The sequence below is a fragment of the Spermophilus citellus genome (assembly GCF_964194105.1).
Source record: "Spermophilus citellus genome assembly, chromosome: 4".
Classification (NCBI taxonomy): Eukaryota; Metazoa; Chordata; class Mammalia; order Rodentia; family Sciuridae; genus Spermophilus; species Spermophilus citellus.
This window is the reverse complement of record NC_138185.1, coordinates 98,318,824-98,332,629: the sequence shown is the minus strand read 5'-3', so window position 1 is coordinate 98,332,629 and position 13,806 is coordinate 98,318,824. Positions and strand designations below refer to the sequence as shown.

At 35.2% G+C, this 13,806-nt stretch overlaps 1 protein-coding gene across 1 annotated transcript in view; it reads right to left on the bottom strand.

Moving 5' to 3' along the window:
* The window catches only part of GABRG3 (gamma-aminobutyric acid type A receptor subunit gamma3), a gene marked incomplete at both ends in the record, with an annotated part of 590,298 nt that overhangs the window by 248,997 nt on the left and 327,495 nt on the right, over positions 1–13,806 (bottom strand). Inside the window, 2 exons of the mRNA XM_081291365.1 lie at positions 10,415–10,497; positions 13,317–13,537. Of these exons, the coding sequence (XP_081147491.1) occupies positions 10,415–10,497; positions 13,317–13,537 (304 nt within the window). The remainder of the gene's footprint in view (positions 1–10,414; positions 10,498–13,316; positions 13,538–13,806) is intronic.

Below are 13,806 nucleotides of genomic sequence, written 5' to 3'. Positions count from 1 at the left end.
AATTGACTGTAAATATGAGTTGTTTTGTTTTTGTTTTTAGGACTCTCAATTTTATTCCACTGATCCATAAATTTGTCATTTGGGCAATATCTTACCACACTGCTCTACTTAGATAGTAAAGTTTTGAAGTCAAATGTGTGAGGTATCTAAATCTATTGTTCTTTATGTAAGATTATTTTGACTATTCTGGAGTTTTTGAATTTCCATGTAAATTTTAGGATTGCTTTGTCAATTTCTGGAAGGGAAAAAAAAAGCCAGTAGGGGTTTGTGTTTGGACTGTACTGAATCTATAGATCAATTTGGGGTAGCATTACCATCCTAATAAGATTAAGTATTTCAGTTCATTAACACAGAATACCTTTACATTTATTTAAGTTTTCTTTCAATACAGTTAACAATTCCACCTTAGCTTTCACTTCTTGTTTATTTCCATAACTTTACATAACTAGGATCATATATAACATAACATTTTTGAGATTTTCATTCAGTTCAATTCTGTGGCAGTATAATCAAACCGTTTCATGGATCAATAATGTGTTGCTGCATAGTATTTCTTGTTAATGATTTAACAACAACTTGCTTACCAATTCATCTACTGAGAGACATGAGGGTTGTTTCCAGATTTGGGCTCCTAAGAAGAAAGCTCTATGAATATTAATGGGCAAGCTTTTGTGTCAATAAATTATTTCTTTCTCTAGGATGAATGTCTAACTATGCAATCACTAGGTCATATAAAAAGTATATTTTTAGTATTGAAAGAAACTTTCAGGTTTGTGGATGTAGCTCAGTGGTAGAGTGTGAGGACCTGGATACAACAGTCACTAATATGGCATTATGTAAAAATGCGAATATGTAACAGATGTGATTCTGCAATCTGTATTTGGGGTGAAAATGGGAGTTCAAAGCACAATTTGAGTCTAATGTATGAAAGATGATATATCATGAACTATGTAATGCGATAAATAATCAATAAAAAAAAAATAGAAACAAAAAAAAAAATGCCAAATGTTCTTCTACAGTGACTGTGTTATTTTACATCCTAACCAACAACACCCAATTTTTCTACATCCTTACTGGTATTTGGTATTATCACTGTCTTTAATGTTAGCCATTTCTAATAAGGGTGTAGTGATAACGCATGGTTTTGATTTGCATTTCCTAATAATTAATGAGGTTAGTATGCATTTACCATCTGTATGTCACATTTGGTGAAATGACTGTTTATGTCTGTTTATATCTTTTACCTATTTCTACCTGGACTGTTTATATTTTGTTTAGTTTTTGTATACATTTTTCTCAATTGTGATAAAAATGCATGGTGCAAGAATTACCATTTTAACCATTTTAAGTGTACAATTCAGAAATATTAAGTACATTTACAATGCTGTCAATCCTCACCACAATATATTTCCAGACTGTTTCATTATCCCAATCAGAATCTTTACTTGTTAAATAGTAACTTATTCTCTTCTCCAATCCCTAGATACTACTATTTTGCTTTCTCTGTATATATGAATTTCCTCTTCTAGTTAATTCAGCTTATTAGAACTTGTTATTTATTCTTAGTCATGCTCATTTCACTCAGCACGACATTGTCAAAGTCATAGAATGTTGTCACATGTGCTCAAACATCATTAGTCATTAAGGAAATGAAATTTAAACCAATGAGATGCAACTTCTTACTCACTAGGATGGCTATTATCAAGTGTTGGTGAAATTGTAAAGAAATTGGAATCTCTGCATGGCTGGTGTGAACACAAAACTGTATAGCTGCTATGAAAAACTGTCAGTTCCTCAGTGAATTAAGTAGAGAGTTACAATATGATTCAGCAATACTACTCCTAGGCACATATTCTTAAGAATTGAAAGCAAGGTCTCAAGCAGATTCTAGTACAATGCTCATTGCAGCTTTCTTCATGATAGTCAAAAGGTAGAAATATTTCAAATGCCCACCAAATAATAAATTGATAAATAAAATATGAAATTGCAAATGATAGAATATTTTTCAGTCATGAAGAGAAATGAAATTCTTTACTGTTTAGTTTTTAGAGTTATTTACATAATATAGATTAAAGCCCTTTTCAGATATGGGATTTATAAGTATTTTCTCCTAGGATGTAACTTGCCTTTCCAATCTTTTAGACTATAATTTTTCAACTTTGACAAAGTCACAAACCATTTTTTTAAAATGCATCATGCTTTTGATATCAAATCTAAAATCCTTCATTAGTTTTACATCAAAGATTTTCTCCTATATATTTTTTATAATTTGTTGTGGTTTTATGGCTTTTTACTTTTAAATTTAAGGCTTCTATCCATTTGGAATAAATATTTGTATAAGTTCAAGGTTATTTTTTCCAACATATAACCAACTGAATTAATTACTACTTTATTTGTTGTATGATAAGAGCAACCTAGGATTAGCATATTTCTCAAAATAATCTGTCTTACAAGATTTAACATTACAAGATAAACAGCAGAAAGTGGGGGTACCATTTTTTTGCTGTTAAGAGATTAATTGAAGGAATGGGATTTTATTTGAGGTTTTATTCTAGGCCCTAATTTAATTTGAGAAATCACCCGTGAATGCTAGTTTCACACATACAATTTTCTAAATTTCAAAGTGACAGAAAAATATTGTTTTAGGGTCCACAATTCCTACTTTAGTTTACAAAAAGTTGAATATGCATGTGAAGTGATCCCTATTTTTGAAAAACACAACAAAATAGGGTTGCATAACTGGCATTCCTAACATTTTGTCATTAATTTTGCACATGACTTAGACACAGATGCTATCTATGTATCTTGCATTGTTTACTTAAAGGTATATTGAACGTACTTATTATGATGATTTGACTTAAAATTTTTCTACTTCATAATGGCGTTATAACAATATGTATGTATCCAAAAGAAAACGTCAAAGTTTTAGTTTTGTTCTTTTCCCATGCTAGTGACAGTCTGTACCATACTATCTGGTATCTGCCAAGCAGTAGTGGAGAGTCTAGCTTCCAGTTAGCCACACCATCAAGAGAATGAGTGACCAATGTTATTGAGCTAGGATATTCAGTAGGTTAGTTCTATTCAACACATTTATGACTGAGGATATATTCAACTTATTGTGCGTTTATAAGGACATAAATGTATTGTAAATCCAGGAACATTTGCACACTGTGGCTATAACAAATTAGATTAACACTAATTCTACAAAGGTCATACATCTTCTGGAAGTAAAATTATGAGTTTAATAAAGTTCATGTTAATATATATTTCAGAGAGAAATGTTTACTTCATAATGCTGATTTTTAACCAAAAGAAAACCAACAAAGAAATAAATTATCTTCAAAATAACTAGAGAAATGAAGAATTAAAATACAAGATATATATTTTGTCTTTTTATTTAATCTCTTCTGTAAAACATATTAAGACACAGGATGCACAATAAAGTTAGTCCTAATTCACTGGGAGATCATTTTTGAGCTTGTTCTGTCATGTAGATTCTCCCCACAACTTGAGGACTGTGTGTGATACATCTGTCAGCAGGTCCCTGGGCCTTAGAACACTTATGACACCCACAGAAACTCACAGCCCGGTCTCTAGAGCCTGATAATGTCACCTGACATGGCAGAAAGGACTCTGCAGATACTATGAAGTTGGACATTTCAACTGGGGAGATCATCCTTCCTATGGATGTGTCCAGTCTATCAAAAGAAGTGAACAGGTGAGAAGAGGAAATCTTTCCTATCTGTGATCGGAGAGACTGATGACAAAACAAGGATTAGAGAAAAGCAACCAGCTGAACAAAGAGTGGACACAGGATTAGGAATGTGGCCAGCCCCTAGGAGCTTGGGGAAGTAGATTCTCCCTAGAGCCTCTACGAAGGAATGCCACCCTGTCAACACCATGCCTGATGCCCATTTCAGATTTCTGAACTACCAAAATGTGAGATGGTAAATTTGTGTTGTTTTAAGCCACTAGGTATGTGGTCATTTGTTGCAACAGTCATAGGGAAGCAATAGAACTACCAATGACATCTTCAACTGAATATTCGTTAAGGCATAAGTCTTATGACCACACTCAGCATACAGAATATAGCCAAGTTCAACTCCAGAGATTTCTCTCCCAGGATTCAATATCAGAATAAATTTTAATTCAGTCATTTATATTTTATTTTAAAATTTTATTGGTGCATTATAATAATCCCTAATAATAAAATTCATTTTGCCATATTCAAATGTGCACAAAATTGATCAATATCATTCCCTGGGACCTTCCCTTACACTATCTTCCTCTCTCCCAATGATCTGCTTGTTCCACTTCTACTGATAACTCTTTTATTATTTTTTTTATTTTCATTAGTGCATTGTAACTATATATATATATATATATATATATATATATATATATGCATATAAACAGGATTAATTGTGGTATATTTGTACACAGGCATAGTGTAACTTGATAGATTTAATTCCCCACTACTTCCCCATGCCTCCTCTCAATCCCTTTCCTTTACTCTATTGGCTTTCCTTCAATTTTATTGAGATCCTTTTTAAAATATCTTTATTTTATATTTTTATGTGGTGCTGAGAATTGAACCCAGCGCCTCACGCGTGCTAGGAGAGCATGCTACCACTTACGCCACATCCCCAGTCCTCCCTTTTTTTTTTAAATTTCCCTTTTCTCTTTCTCTCCCACCCTCACTTTCCCATATGAAAGAGAACATTCAATCCTTGACTTTTTGAGTCTCACTTATTTCACTTGACATGGTGATCTCCATTTCCATTTTTTACCAGCAGATTATATAACTTCATTCTTCTTTATGGCTGAATAAAACTCCATTTTGTGTATATACCACATATTCTTTATACATTCTTCTATTGACAGACACCTAGATTAGTTCCATAACTTGGCTATTATGAATTGCACTGCTATAAACATTGATATGTATGTAACACTACAGTATCCTAATTTTAGTTCTTCTGGATAAATATCCAAGGACATAAGCAATTTAAAAATTATTTTCAATAATCTTAATCAATTGAAATAAACTTATACAAGATAGAGAATATCCCTCCCTCCCCCCCCCCCTCTCTCTCTTTGTGGTGCTGGGGATTGAACCCAGGGCCTTAAGCAAACACTCTACCGATTGAGCTATATTCCCAGCCCAAGATCTCTTTCAGTATATATTAGTTTTGTAATTGTGATTCTGAAACTCAATATCTACAGAAAATACAATAGATTTTTAAGTTATTAAAATATCTCCAAAATCTCAACTACTTTAAAAAATATAGAAACCCAGTTATTGAATAATAAGCCTAGGGCTGAGGGTGTAGCTTAGTGGTAGATTGTGTGTTTAGCATACCCAAGACCCTAGGTTTACCCTCAGCACCAAAATAATAAAATAGCAATAGTAACAATAAACCCAAACATGCTATATATCAAATGAAATTACCTAATCTCTGTGAATGTATTGGAAAATTTTATAGAATTGTTATCATTTGAGAGGTTTTGCTTGTGCCAGTCAGATAGACTACTAAAGAAACAAAATTTATATTAGGGAATTTACCACCAAAAAACATTGGCACCAAAAGGAGGTGCAGTCCTGGGTCTTTTAATTGAATTAAGAAGTTGTTTAATAAGAAAGTTGTTTAATAAGTAGAAAGACTTTACTATCATATTAATGATCTCATTAAATTTTACTATACATTTTAAGGAATTTTCCTAGCTTTTATTTATGACGGGAAATGTAAACAATTGTTCAGTTTTGCTGCTGTCAATTTTTAAATAGAAAAAAAATTAGCTCTTGATTACAAATAACTGAAAAGTACTATAATAATAATTCAAAGCAAGTGTTAACAAACACCACTTCATTTCCAATTGCTCATAAGTGTTATGATGAGGGTTTTCCTCATAATATACATTTATAATGTAGAAATAAGTTAGGTACTGAAATGTCATAGATAAAACTGTCCTCCATAACTCCAAATCATCAAAGCACATTTTCCTTTAAAAAAGTGTTATCATTGTCATTTATAAAAAGTGAATAATATATACATGAATCAATGCCACACATGTAAATTAGTTCAGTAAATTTATTCTTTAAAGCAGAGCTTTATATTTTGGGATTCCCAGTTATTTTTTATTTGGGGCCTTTTCATTTATGATTGGAATAAATTCCTTCTCTACCTCCATTTGTTATTGTTTTTATTAGACTTTTTAAAACAGCTGTTTTAGGTTTTCTGAAAAATTAAGCAAAAAGTGCAGAGCTCCCATATACTTCTTTCCCTCTCTCCCTTCAGAGCTTCCTTGACAATTAATAGCTGCACCAGTGTGGTATATTAGTTATAATCAATGAACCTATTGACACATCATGATCAACCAAGGCCCATGTTAACATTAGGATTCACTCTTGGTGTTGTCCATTTGGATAAGTGCACAATGTCATAAATCTAATATTATAGTGTCACACAGAATACATTCACAGCTCTAAATATTTTTTGTGCTCCATCTACTCGTCCCTCACTCTCCAGCCCCTGACAACCACTGATCTTTTCCCTGTCTCCACAGTTTTGCCTTTTCCCCAAATGTCACATAGTTGAAATTATACAGTATCTAGCCTTTTCAGATTGGCTTCTTTCACTTAGAAATATGCATTTAAGTTTCCTCCGTGTCTCTCATGGCTTGATATCTTTTTTTCTGGCATTGAATAGTATTTCACTGTTTGAATGAGCCAGATTGTTTATCCACTCACCTATTGAAGGATATCTACTTCTGAGTTTGGGTAATTATGAATAAGCTTACTATAAATACGTGTACACAGGCTTTTGTGTGGAAATATGTTTTTTTAATTTACTTGGATAAATATCAAGGAGTGCAAATTCTGAGTCATATGGCAAAAGTATATTTAATTCTGTAAGAAACTATCCAACTGTCTTCCAGAATAGCTGGACCATTCTGTATTCCAAAAAACCAATGAATGAGAGCTTCTGTTGTTCTACCTCCTCACTTATCTTTGAACTTGTCAATGTTCAGATTTTGGCCATTCTAGTGGGTACATAGTAGTCCATATCCAGTTTTGTCATTTTAAATTTATTTTTATCTGGTTGCCAAACATCAATCTAGTCATTCAGTGCCCTGATTTTTCAGACATAGTAGCTTTTTTTTTTTTTTTTTTTAAAGAGAGAGTGAGAGAGGAGAGAGAGAGAGAGAGAGAGAGAGAGAGAGAGAGAGAGAGAGAGAGAGAGAGAATTTTTAATATTTATTTTATTTTTTTTTTAGTTCTCGGCGGACACAACATCTTTGTTGGTATGTGGTGCTGAGGATCGAACCCGGGCCGCACGCATGCCAGGCGAGCGCGCTACCACTTGAGCCACATCCTCAGCCCAAGACATAGTAGCTTTTATTTGACCACATGTAAAAAGGTCTTTGAAGCCAGACACAGTGGCACATGCCTGTAATCCCATGTTCAGGAGACTGAGGCAGGAGGACCATTCAAAACCAGCCTCAGCAAAAGTGAGGTGCTAATCAACTCAATGAGATTCTGTCTCAAGATAAAATACAAAATAGGTCTGGGGATATGGCTCAGTGGCCAAGTGCCTTTGAATTCAATCCCTGATACCCAAACCTGATCATGCTCCACTACTACATGATATCAGAGATGTGAAAATACATGTGGATGGTCTTGCAAATCATTTTTCCTACCATGATAGACTTCTTCCTAGTACTCTATGCCTTCTAGAAAGACATTGTTAGAATTAAGCTTTTATAATGATGTTTCCCTGAGTGGTTGTTTATGTGAGTTATCTTTAAGAATTTAAATTATTTCATTTTTATAAACTGTTTTTTTTTAAACAATCCATATAAGTACTTTTCTTTCTGGCAGTATTGTAAACTGCATGTGTGGAAAATCTCCTCTTGGAATGGAACACTTGAAAGGGCTTGTAAATTTTTTAGGCACATTTTGAAAATTTGAGGGAGTAAAGGAAACCATCAGACCCCAAGGAGCAGGCCTACACTGGAGCACTCAGGAACCTGACAGTCTCTGCTGGTCTGGACCTCAGCCCCACAAGAGCAAGCAACACAGTTGGGCCCCAGCAGAGAAGCCATGCTGGGCAGAGAACCCATTAATGGCTGCTGGACTATGGAAGTGAAGAAACCTCAGCTGGAGGAATCTGGAAAAACTCTCCCTAAAAGAAGAGTCCCTGTCCATCTTTGTGGAAAACATGTAAGAGAAAAAAATGAATTTCTGTGCAAAGAATTTATAACTACAAGCCTGAAATCACGAAGACATTTAGGTAGCTAGAGTTCATACCATCTATATGGCCCAGGTACTCAGGCTTAAATTTTAATTTACAGTGATAGAAAATGAACTATTGATACATGTACTAATATGTTTGAATCTCAAAGATATTATGCTGAGTGAAAGAAGCCAGACATAAAATACAAAATTCTAGTATAAACACCATTAATCTGTAGCAGTAGACACTAGATCAGCAATGCCATGAGCCAGGGGTGGGGAAATTGTTTGCAAAGATGCAAAAGAGGGTTTGGGGATGCAGTTCAGTGGTAGAACATGTGCTTAGCATGCGCAAGGTCCTACTGGGTTCAAGTCTCAGCGCGTGCGCGTGCGCACACACACACACACACACACACACACACAGAGACACATTAAAAAAACTATCTAAACTAATGGGAATGTTCTATTATCTCTGTGTACTGGTATTTACATAGATATGTGAAATTCTCAGGGCTCATTGAACTTTACTGGAAATAGGTTGTTTGTTTTTTTTTGCATGAAGATTACATCCTAATAATAGGGATTTTAAAAAGGAAAGCACCAACATAAATTTCATACCAAATAGTAGTGAATTAGCAGCATCACATTCTGGGTAGTGAATCCAATTATTAGCAGTGTTCTTTAGTTTTATAAGTTTGAATAAAAATTAAAATGATACCAGAGAGAAGCAGAGCAAACCATCTTTTAAAAAAGTATCTTTACATACAAGACTCAAAGAAACACATAGAAAAAGTCCCAGAAAACATGAACTCGAATTAACAAATAACTAAATAAATTGTGCAAAACCTACCCCAAAACATATTGATATGTTTTGAAAACTTAAATAGCCATTATTAAAAATCTGGTGAAGAAATCAGGGCCAAAATTGCATATAAGATGCAAAACTAATGTCTAATAATTAGAAAATAACCACTAAAATTACAAACTCAATAAATGAGTTAAGACCATATCAGTTCACTGGAAGAATCAACAGAACCAATTTGGGTTAGCTGATAAATTATGAATTGGACAAATCACTCATAAACATTATATCGATATGTGTATGTGTGTCATACCAAAGTAACTCACAACACATTGATTTAGAGGATTCTGTAACTTTTAGAGTAAATAAACAGAGAACTATCCCAAATAGATTTGCAGGCAAGGTTACCAGATATTATAAACATTCACATCCACTGGCTAAGCATGAACTGTTTGTGTTATCAACAAAAATAATAAGTTTAGATTCAACTAATTAAGTGAATATTTACAGAAAAATACTTTAACCCAGTCTAGAAGATTACTAAAATTTACCTTTCCATTTTGTCTTTTTCTGAACCTAAAAGGAATTATAAAGTGCATTCATCTCTTGTTTCACACAACGTCTGCCTGAGATTTCATCAGATTTGTTTGTCAGGCTCCATATGCAATTTTAAAGAAATTGAATAAAGTTAATTAAATTCCTGTGAGTCATACATAAGTACTAGTGATTAATATATTTAAAGTGAACCATCATAAATTCAGCAAATATATTTCCATATTGACCTTTACTTAAAAGCTTTATGAGTAAGCAAATAAATTTGATATTTCCTTTATATGTACTCTTGTCTTTAGTATTAGATGCCATCTTAAAGAATTTTTAAGTGATTGCTCGTTAGCTATGATATGAATCACAAATGAAATACGTGAGGATGAAACACTATAAAAATGTGCCTTACTGTATTACAATGATATAAATACAAATAGATTTAAAAGACATTTTTCTTCCTATTTAGAAAACAATTCACCTTGCCTTAAAATATTAAGCCTAAAAATATTGCAAAAAAATTATATACTTCAAATAATATGCACATCTCATCAGCATAAATCTTTGGTAAGTCCACCGGTCATTAGTTTCTGAACACTTCAATTTTATGGTGAATGCTAAGTTGCTCATCACTTTATCAAATTTATCTATTTTGTAACATAAATCCTGTCTAAGAACATCTGGAATGAAAAAAGGTGGCTGACACCAAAAACCATCATCAGTTTTCTCTGGTTGGACAGTGACACTGTTACCAGTTGCAGGACTGCTTGCCAGAAACCAGTACCAGACCAGTCACTCCCTGCACAGCACTCATGGCCCACCAGGGTACTCACAGCTGGAGAAGATCAGAGGGCAGGAGTGCTCATCCATGGGGAAGTTGTGCAGCTGCAGCTGGCACTCTGCATTGATGGTGAGCCTGTGGAAGAGCCAAGCATCACTCTTGGGGTCAGAAACAACACAGCCGAGGCCCTGGATAAGGCCCATAGGGTGGCTGAGGCACCAGGATGCATGGAGAGGGAGGGAAGTTCCATGATGCAGGGTCCAGCACATGCAACTCACTCTTGGCAATTATACTATTCACCCAGTGAAGCCCTGTTGTTGTCTTTGTATTGTGTTATTTTGTTTGGCTTTTAATCAGAAACAGAGAATTCCAGTTAGTAACATTCCAACTGTGTCTACAAATACAAGCCAAGTCAGGGAGGAGAAAAAAAAACCCAACTGTTGTTTTATAAGTTGTCGTTCTCAATCTGTTTGAATGAAATCCCTCCTCCGTCTGAAACTGGTATATTTGTCTAAATAGCTATTATGCCACATCAATCCACTTGTGGAGGGATTTCCTACTTGGGCAATCCCCTACTTCATGAGGAAGGTGATGGTTATACTAAGTAGCATACTGCATCTTTCCGGAGCAGACACCCTGTGTGACAGAGTTTCTCTACAGGATCCCAAGACCAGACATGTCTCCATGAAGATTCACTGAGGCTCTATTTCATTCCAGCGTCTCATTGGTATTTCTTTAGAATTGATGTAACACCTGTTTCAAACTCTTGCTTTATCAATGTATTTCATCAGCAGACCTCACTATTGTGACATTTTTTTGTTGCTGCTATTGTTCCCTGTCTGAAAAATTATTATTTCTCAGAAACTTTAATATTCTCTTATCTTCTGCTTATTTTGATATTTGTCTATGTCATTTGTGCTACCGGCACTTGTTCAATACTAGGAGTCACTGATCTCTTCTCAGGGCCACAAGCACCTATAATTGAAAGCTCATGACACTGGATGTGTGTGTGAGAGGGGGGAAATTAAGGGCTGTAAGGAAAGGGTACATGAGGAACTTATTGTGGTATGGTCTAAACAGGGAGGACATGGAGCATGGGTCGGAGGTAGGAGAGAAGTCATAGTCCCCTGAGCCATACTAAATTGAAATGCTTGTTAGCCTACAGTAGCAGACAGGCAGGTGGTCTCCAAGAACCTGGAGTCCAGAACAACCACCCCGATCCTCAGCTTGGATATGACTTTAAAGTCAAGGAAGTAGATGAGCCAAGCCAGTGTGTGTGTGTGTGGGGGCAGGTCCAGAGGTAGTAAGTGCACCATGAGAATCAGCCACAGGTCAGTGGCATGAGGTATAGGAGACAGCCATGTGCCTTTGGAGGCAGGGGCATAGAGTCTGTTTGCAGGGAAATGGATGGCACTAGAGCAGATTATGCTTAGTGAAGCTAGCCAATCCCTAAAAAACAAATACCAAATGTCTTCTTTGATATAATGAGAGCAACTATGAACAGAGCAGGGAGGAAGAGCAGGAAGAAAAGATTAACATTAAACAGAGACATAAGATGGGAGGGAAAGGGAAAGAAAAGGGAAATTGCATGGAAATGAAGGGAGACCCTCATTGCTATACAAAATTACATATAAGAGGTTGTGAGGGGAATGGGAAAATAAACAAGGAGAGAAACGAATTACAGTAGATGGGGTAGAGAGAGAAGATGGGAGGGGAGGGGAGGGGGGATAGTAGGGGATAGGAAAGGTAGCAGAATACAACAATTACTAATAGGGCATTATGTAAAATTGTGGATGTGTAACCGACGTGATTCTGCAATCTGCATTTGGGGTAAAATTGGGGGTTCATAACCCATTTCAATCTAATGTATGAAATATGATATGTCAAGAGCTTTGTAATGTTGTGAACAACCAATAAAAAAAATGTTAAAAAAAAAAAACAGAGGTGAGAGTCTTCCGAGAAATCCAGGAAGATGTGAGAGCTGTGCCTTTCTGAATTGTATGCCCTCAGAGGCCACTGCCAGAGGGTGCTGTCCTCCTGATCCTAGCACTAAATAAGCAAAAAGGCAGGCTGGGGGGCACTATTTTCGTGTTCAGGTAAGCTTAGACCATTCTGGGAATGTGAGGAGCACTGTGGACTCAGACTTAGGTCAAACTCTGGTCACACTACTTCCATGCAGTGACTTTGGAAAGTCAAGCCACTTCTTTGAAGAAGATTCTCTCATCTCCCTGGTTTTCTGTAGGACTGGCTGGCTCTAAGAGGACACATTGCCGGGTTGCTGCATCTTCCTTTAGGGATGAGTTGGGGAACACCCACTTTGTCCTTTGTCCTGGTGGTCTCAAATTTAACTATAATGACATTTGTTAATTAGGACTCCAAGACATCTGTATTTTCCAAGCTGAGTGGACTTATGGAGTTAAATATATAAAAGATAATTTTCACAACTAATTTCCAGCAGAAATGGATTCTGATGAATGAATTAGTTCCTATTCATTGCAGATCATTTGAATGCCTTTATTTTTACACAATTGCCATTAGGCGGACAGACTCTTTCAGAACTCTGTAGTATGTTAAACAGGAGAAAGAACAGAACTTAGACATAAAAATAGGGTCTCATTTCAACAATAACTTAAATTAAGGATCCAAAATTAGACCATAAGTAATTAAAGATTCGTGTAGTTAGATGGCAGGAATTAGTTCTAGTATTTTATAGCACAATGGAGTAACTATAGTCTGAGATTTATCATGCATTTAAAACAACTAGAAATATACAAAAATTCCAAACACATAGAAATGATAAATACTGGAGGAGTTGGAATGCTAAATACCCTGATTGGATTAACAAATGTTGTATACATGTATTGAATTATTGTAATGTATTCCATAAATATGTACAAATGGCACATGTACTATGTGTCAGTTAATGATTTAAAGAGATCCACAGGACATCTTACCTTAAAGTGTAAAGGATTTTCCCATCATTCCAAATTCTGAGGAGTTGATTGGGAGTTGTGATCCAGTGAGCCTCTGCCGTTTTAGAATTTCGGAAGATTGTGTCAGGGATCCATATCAACCCAACCATGTTGCTGTTAAGTGTGAGTATTTTCATTGTGCTGTTGAATCGAAGACGACTGTCTGTCCAGGTCTGAGCAAAAAATATATCAATTTGGTATTCCTGAAACACAGGAGAGAGAGAGAGAGAGAGAGAGAGAGAGAGAGAGAGAGAGAGAGAGAGAGAGAACAATCCTATTAGTGGCTTTTCTGAATGTTTTATTTTCTGTGCCTTAGTTGTTTCCCCTTTATTTTCACCAACAAAGTCTATTTTTCCTCCATGTTTACATTTTCATGTTCTCATTCCTCTCTTTGTTCATGACTGATACAGCTCGTTGTTTATAACATGGTATAATTCAGCAAATGATAAATATGACTAATCAATAGTATAAC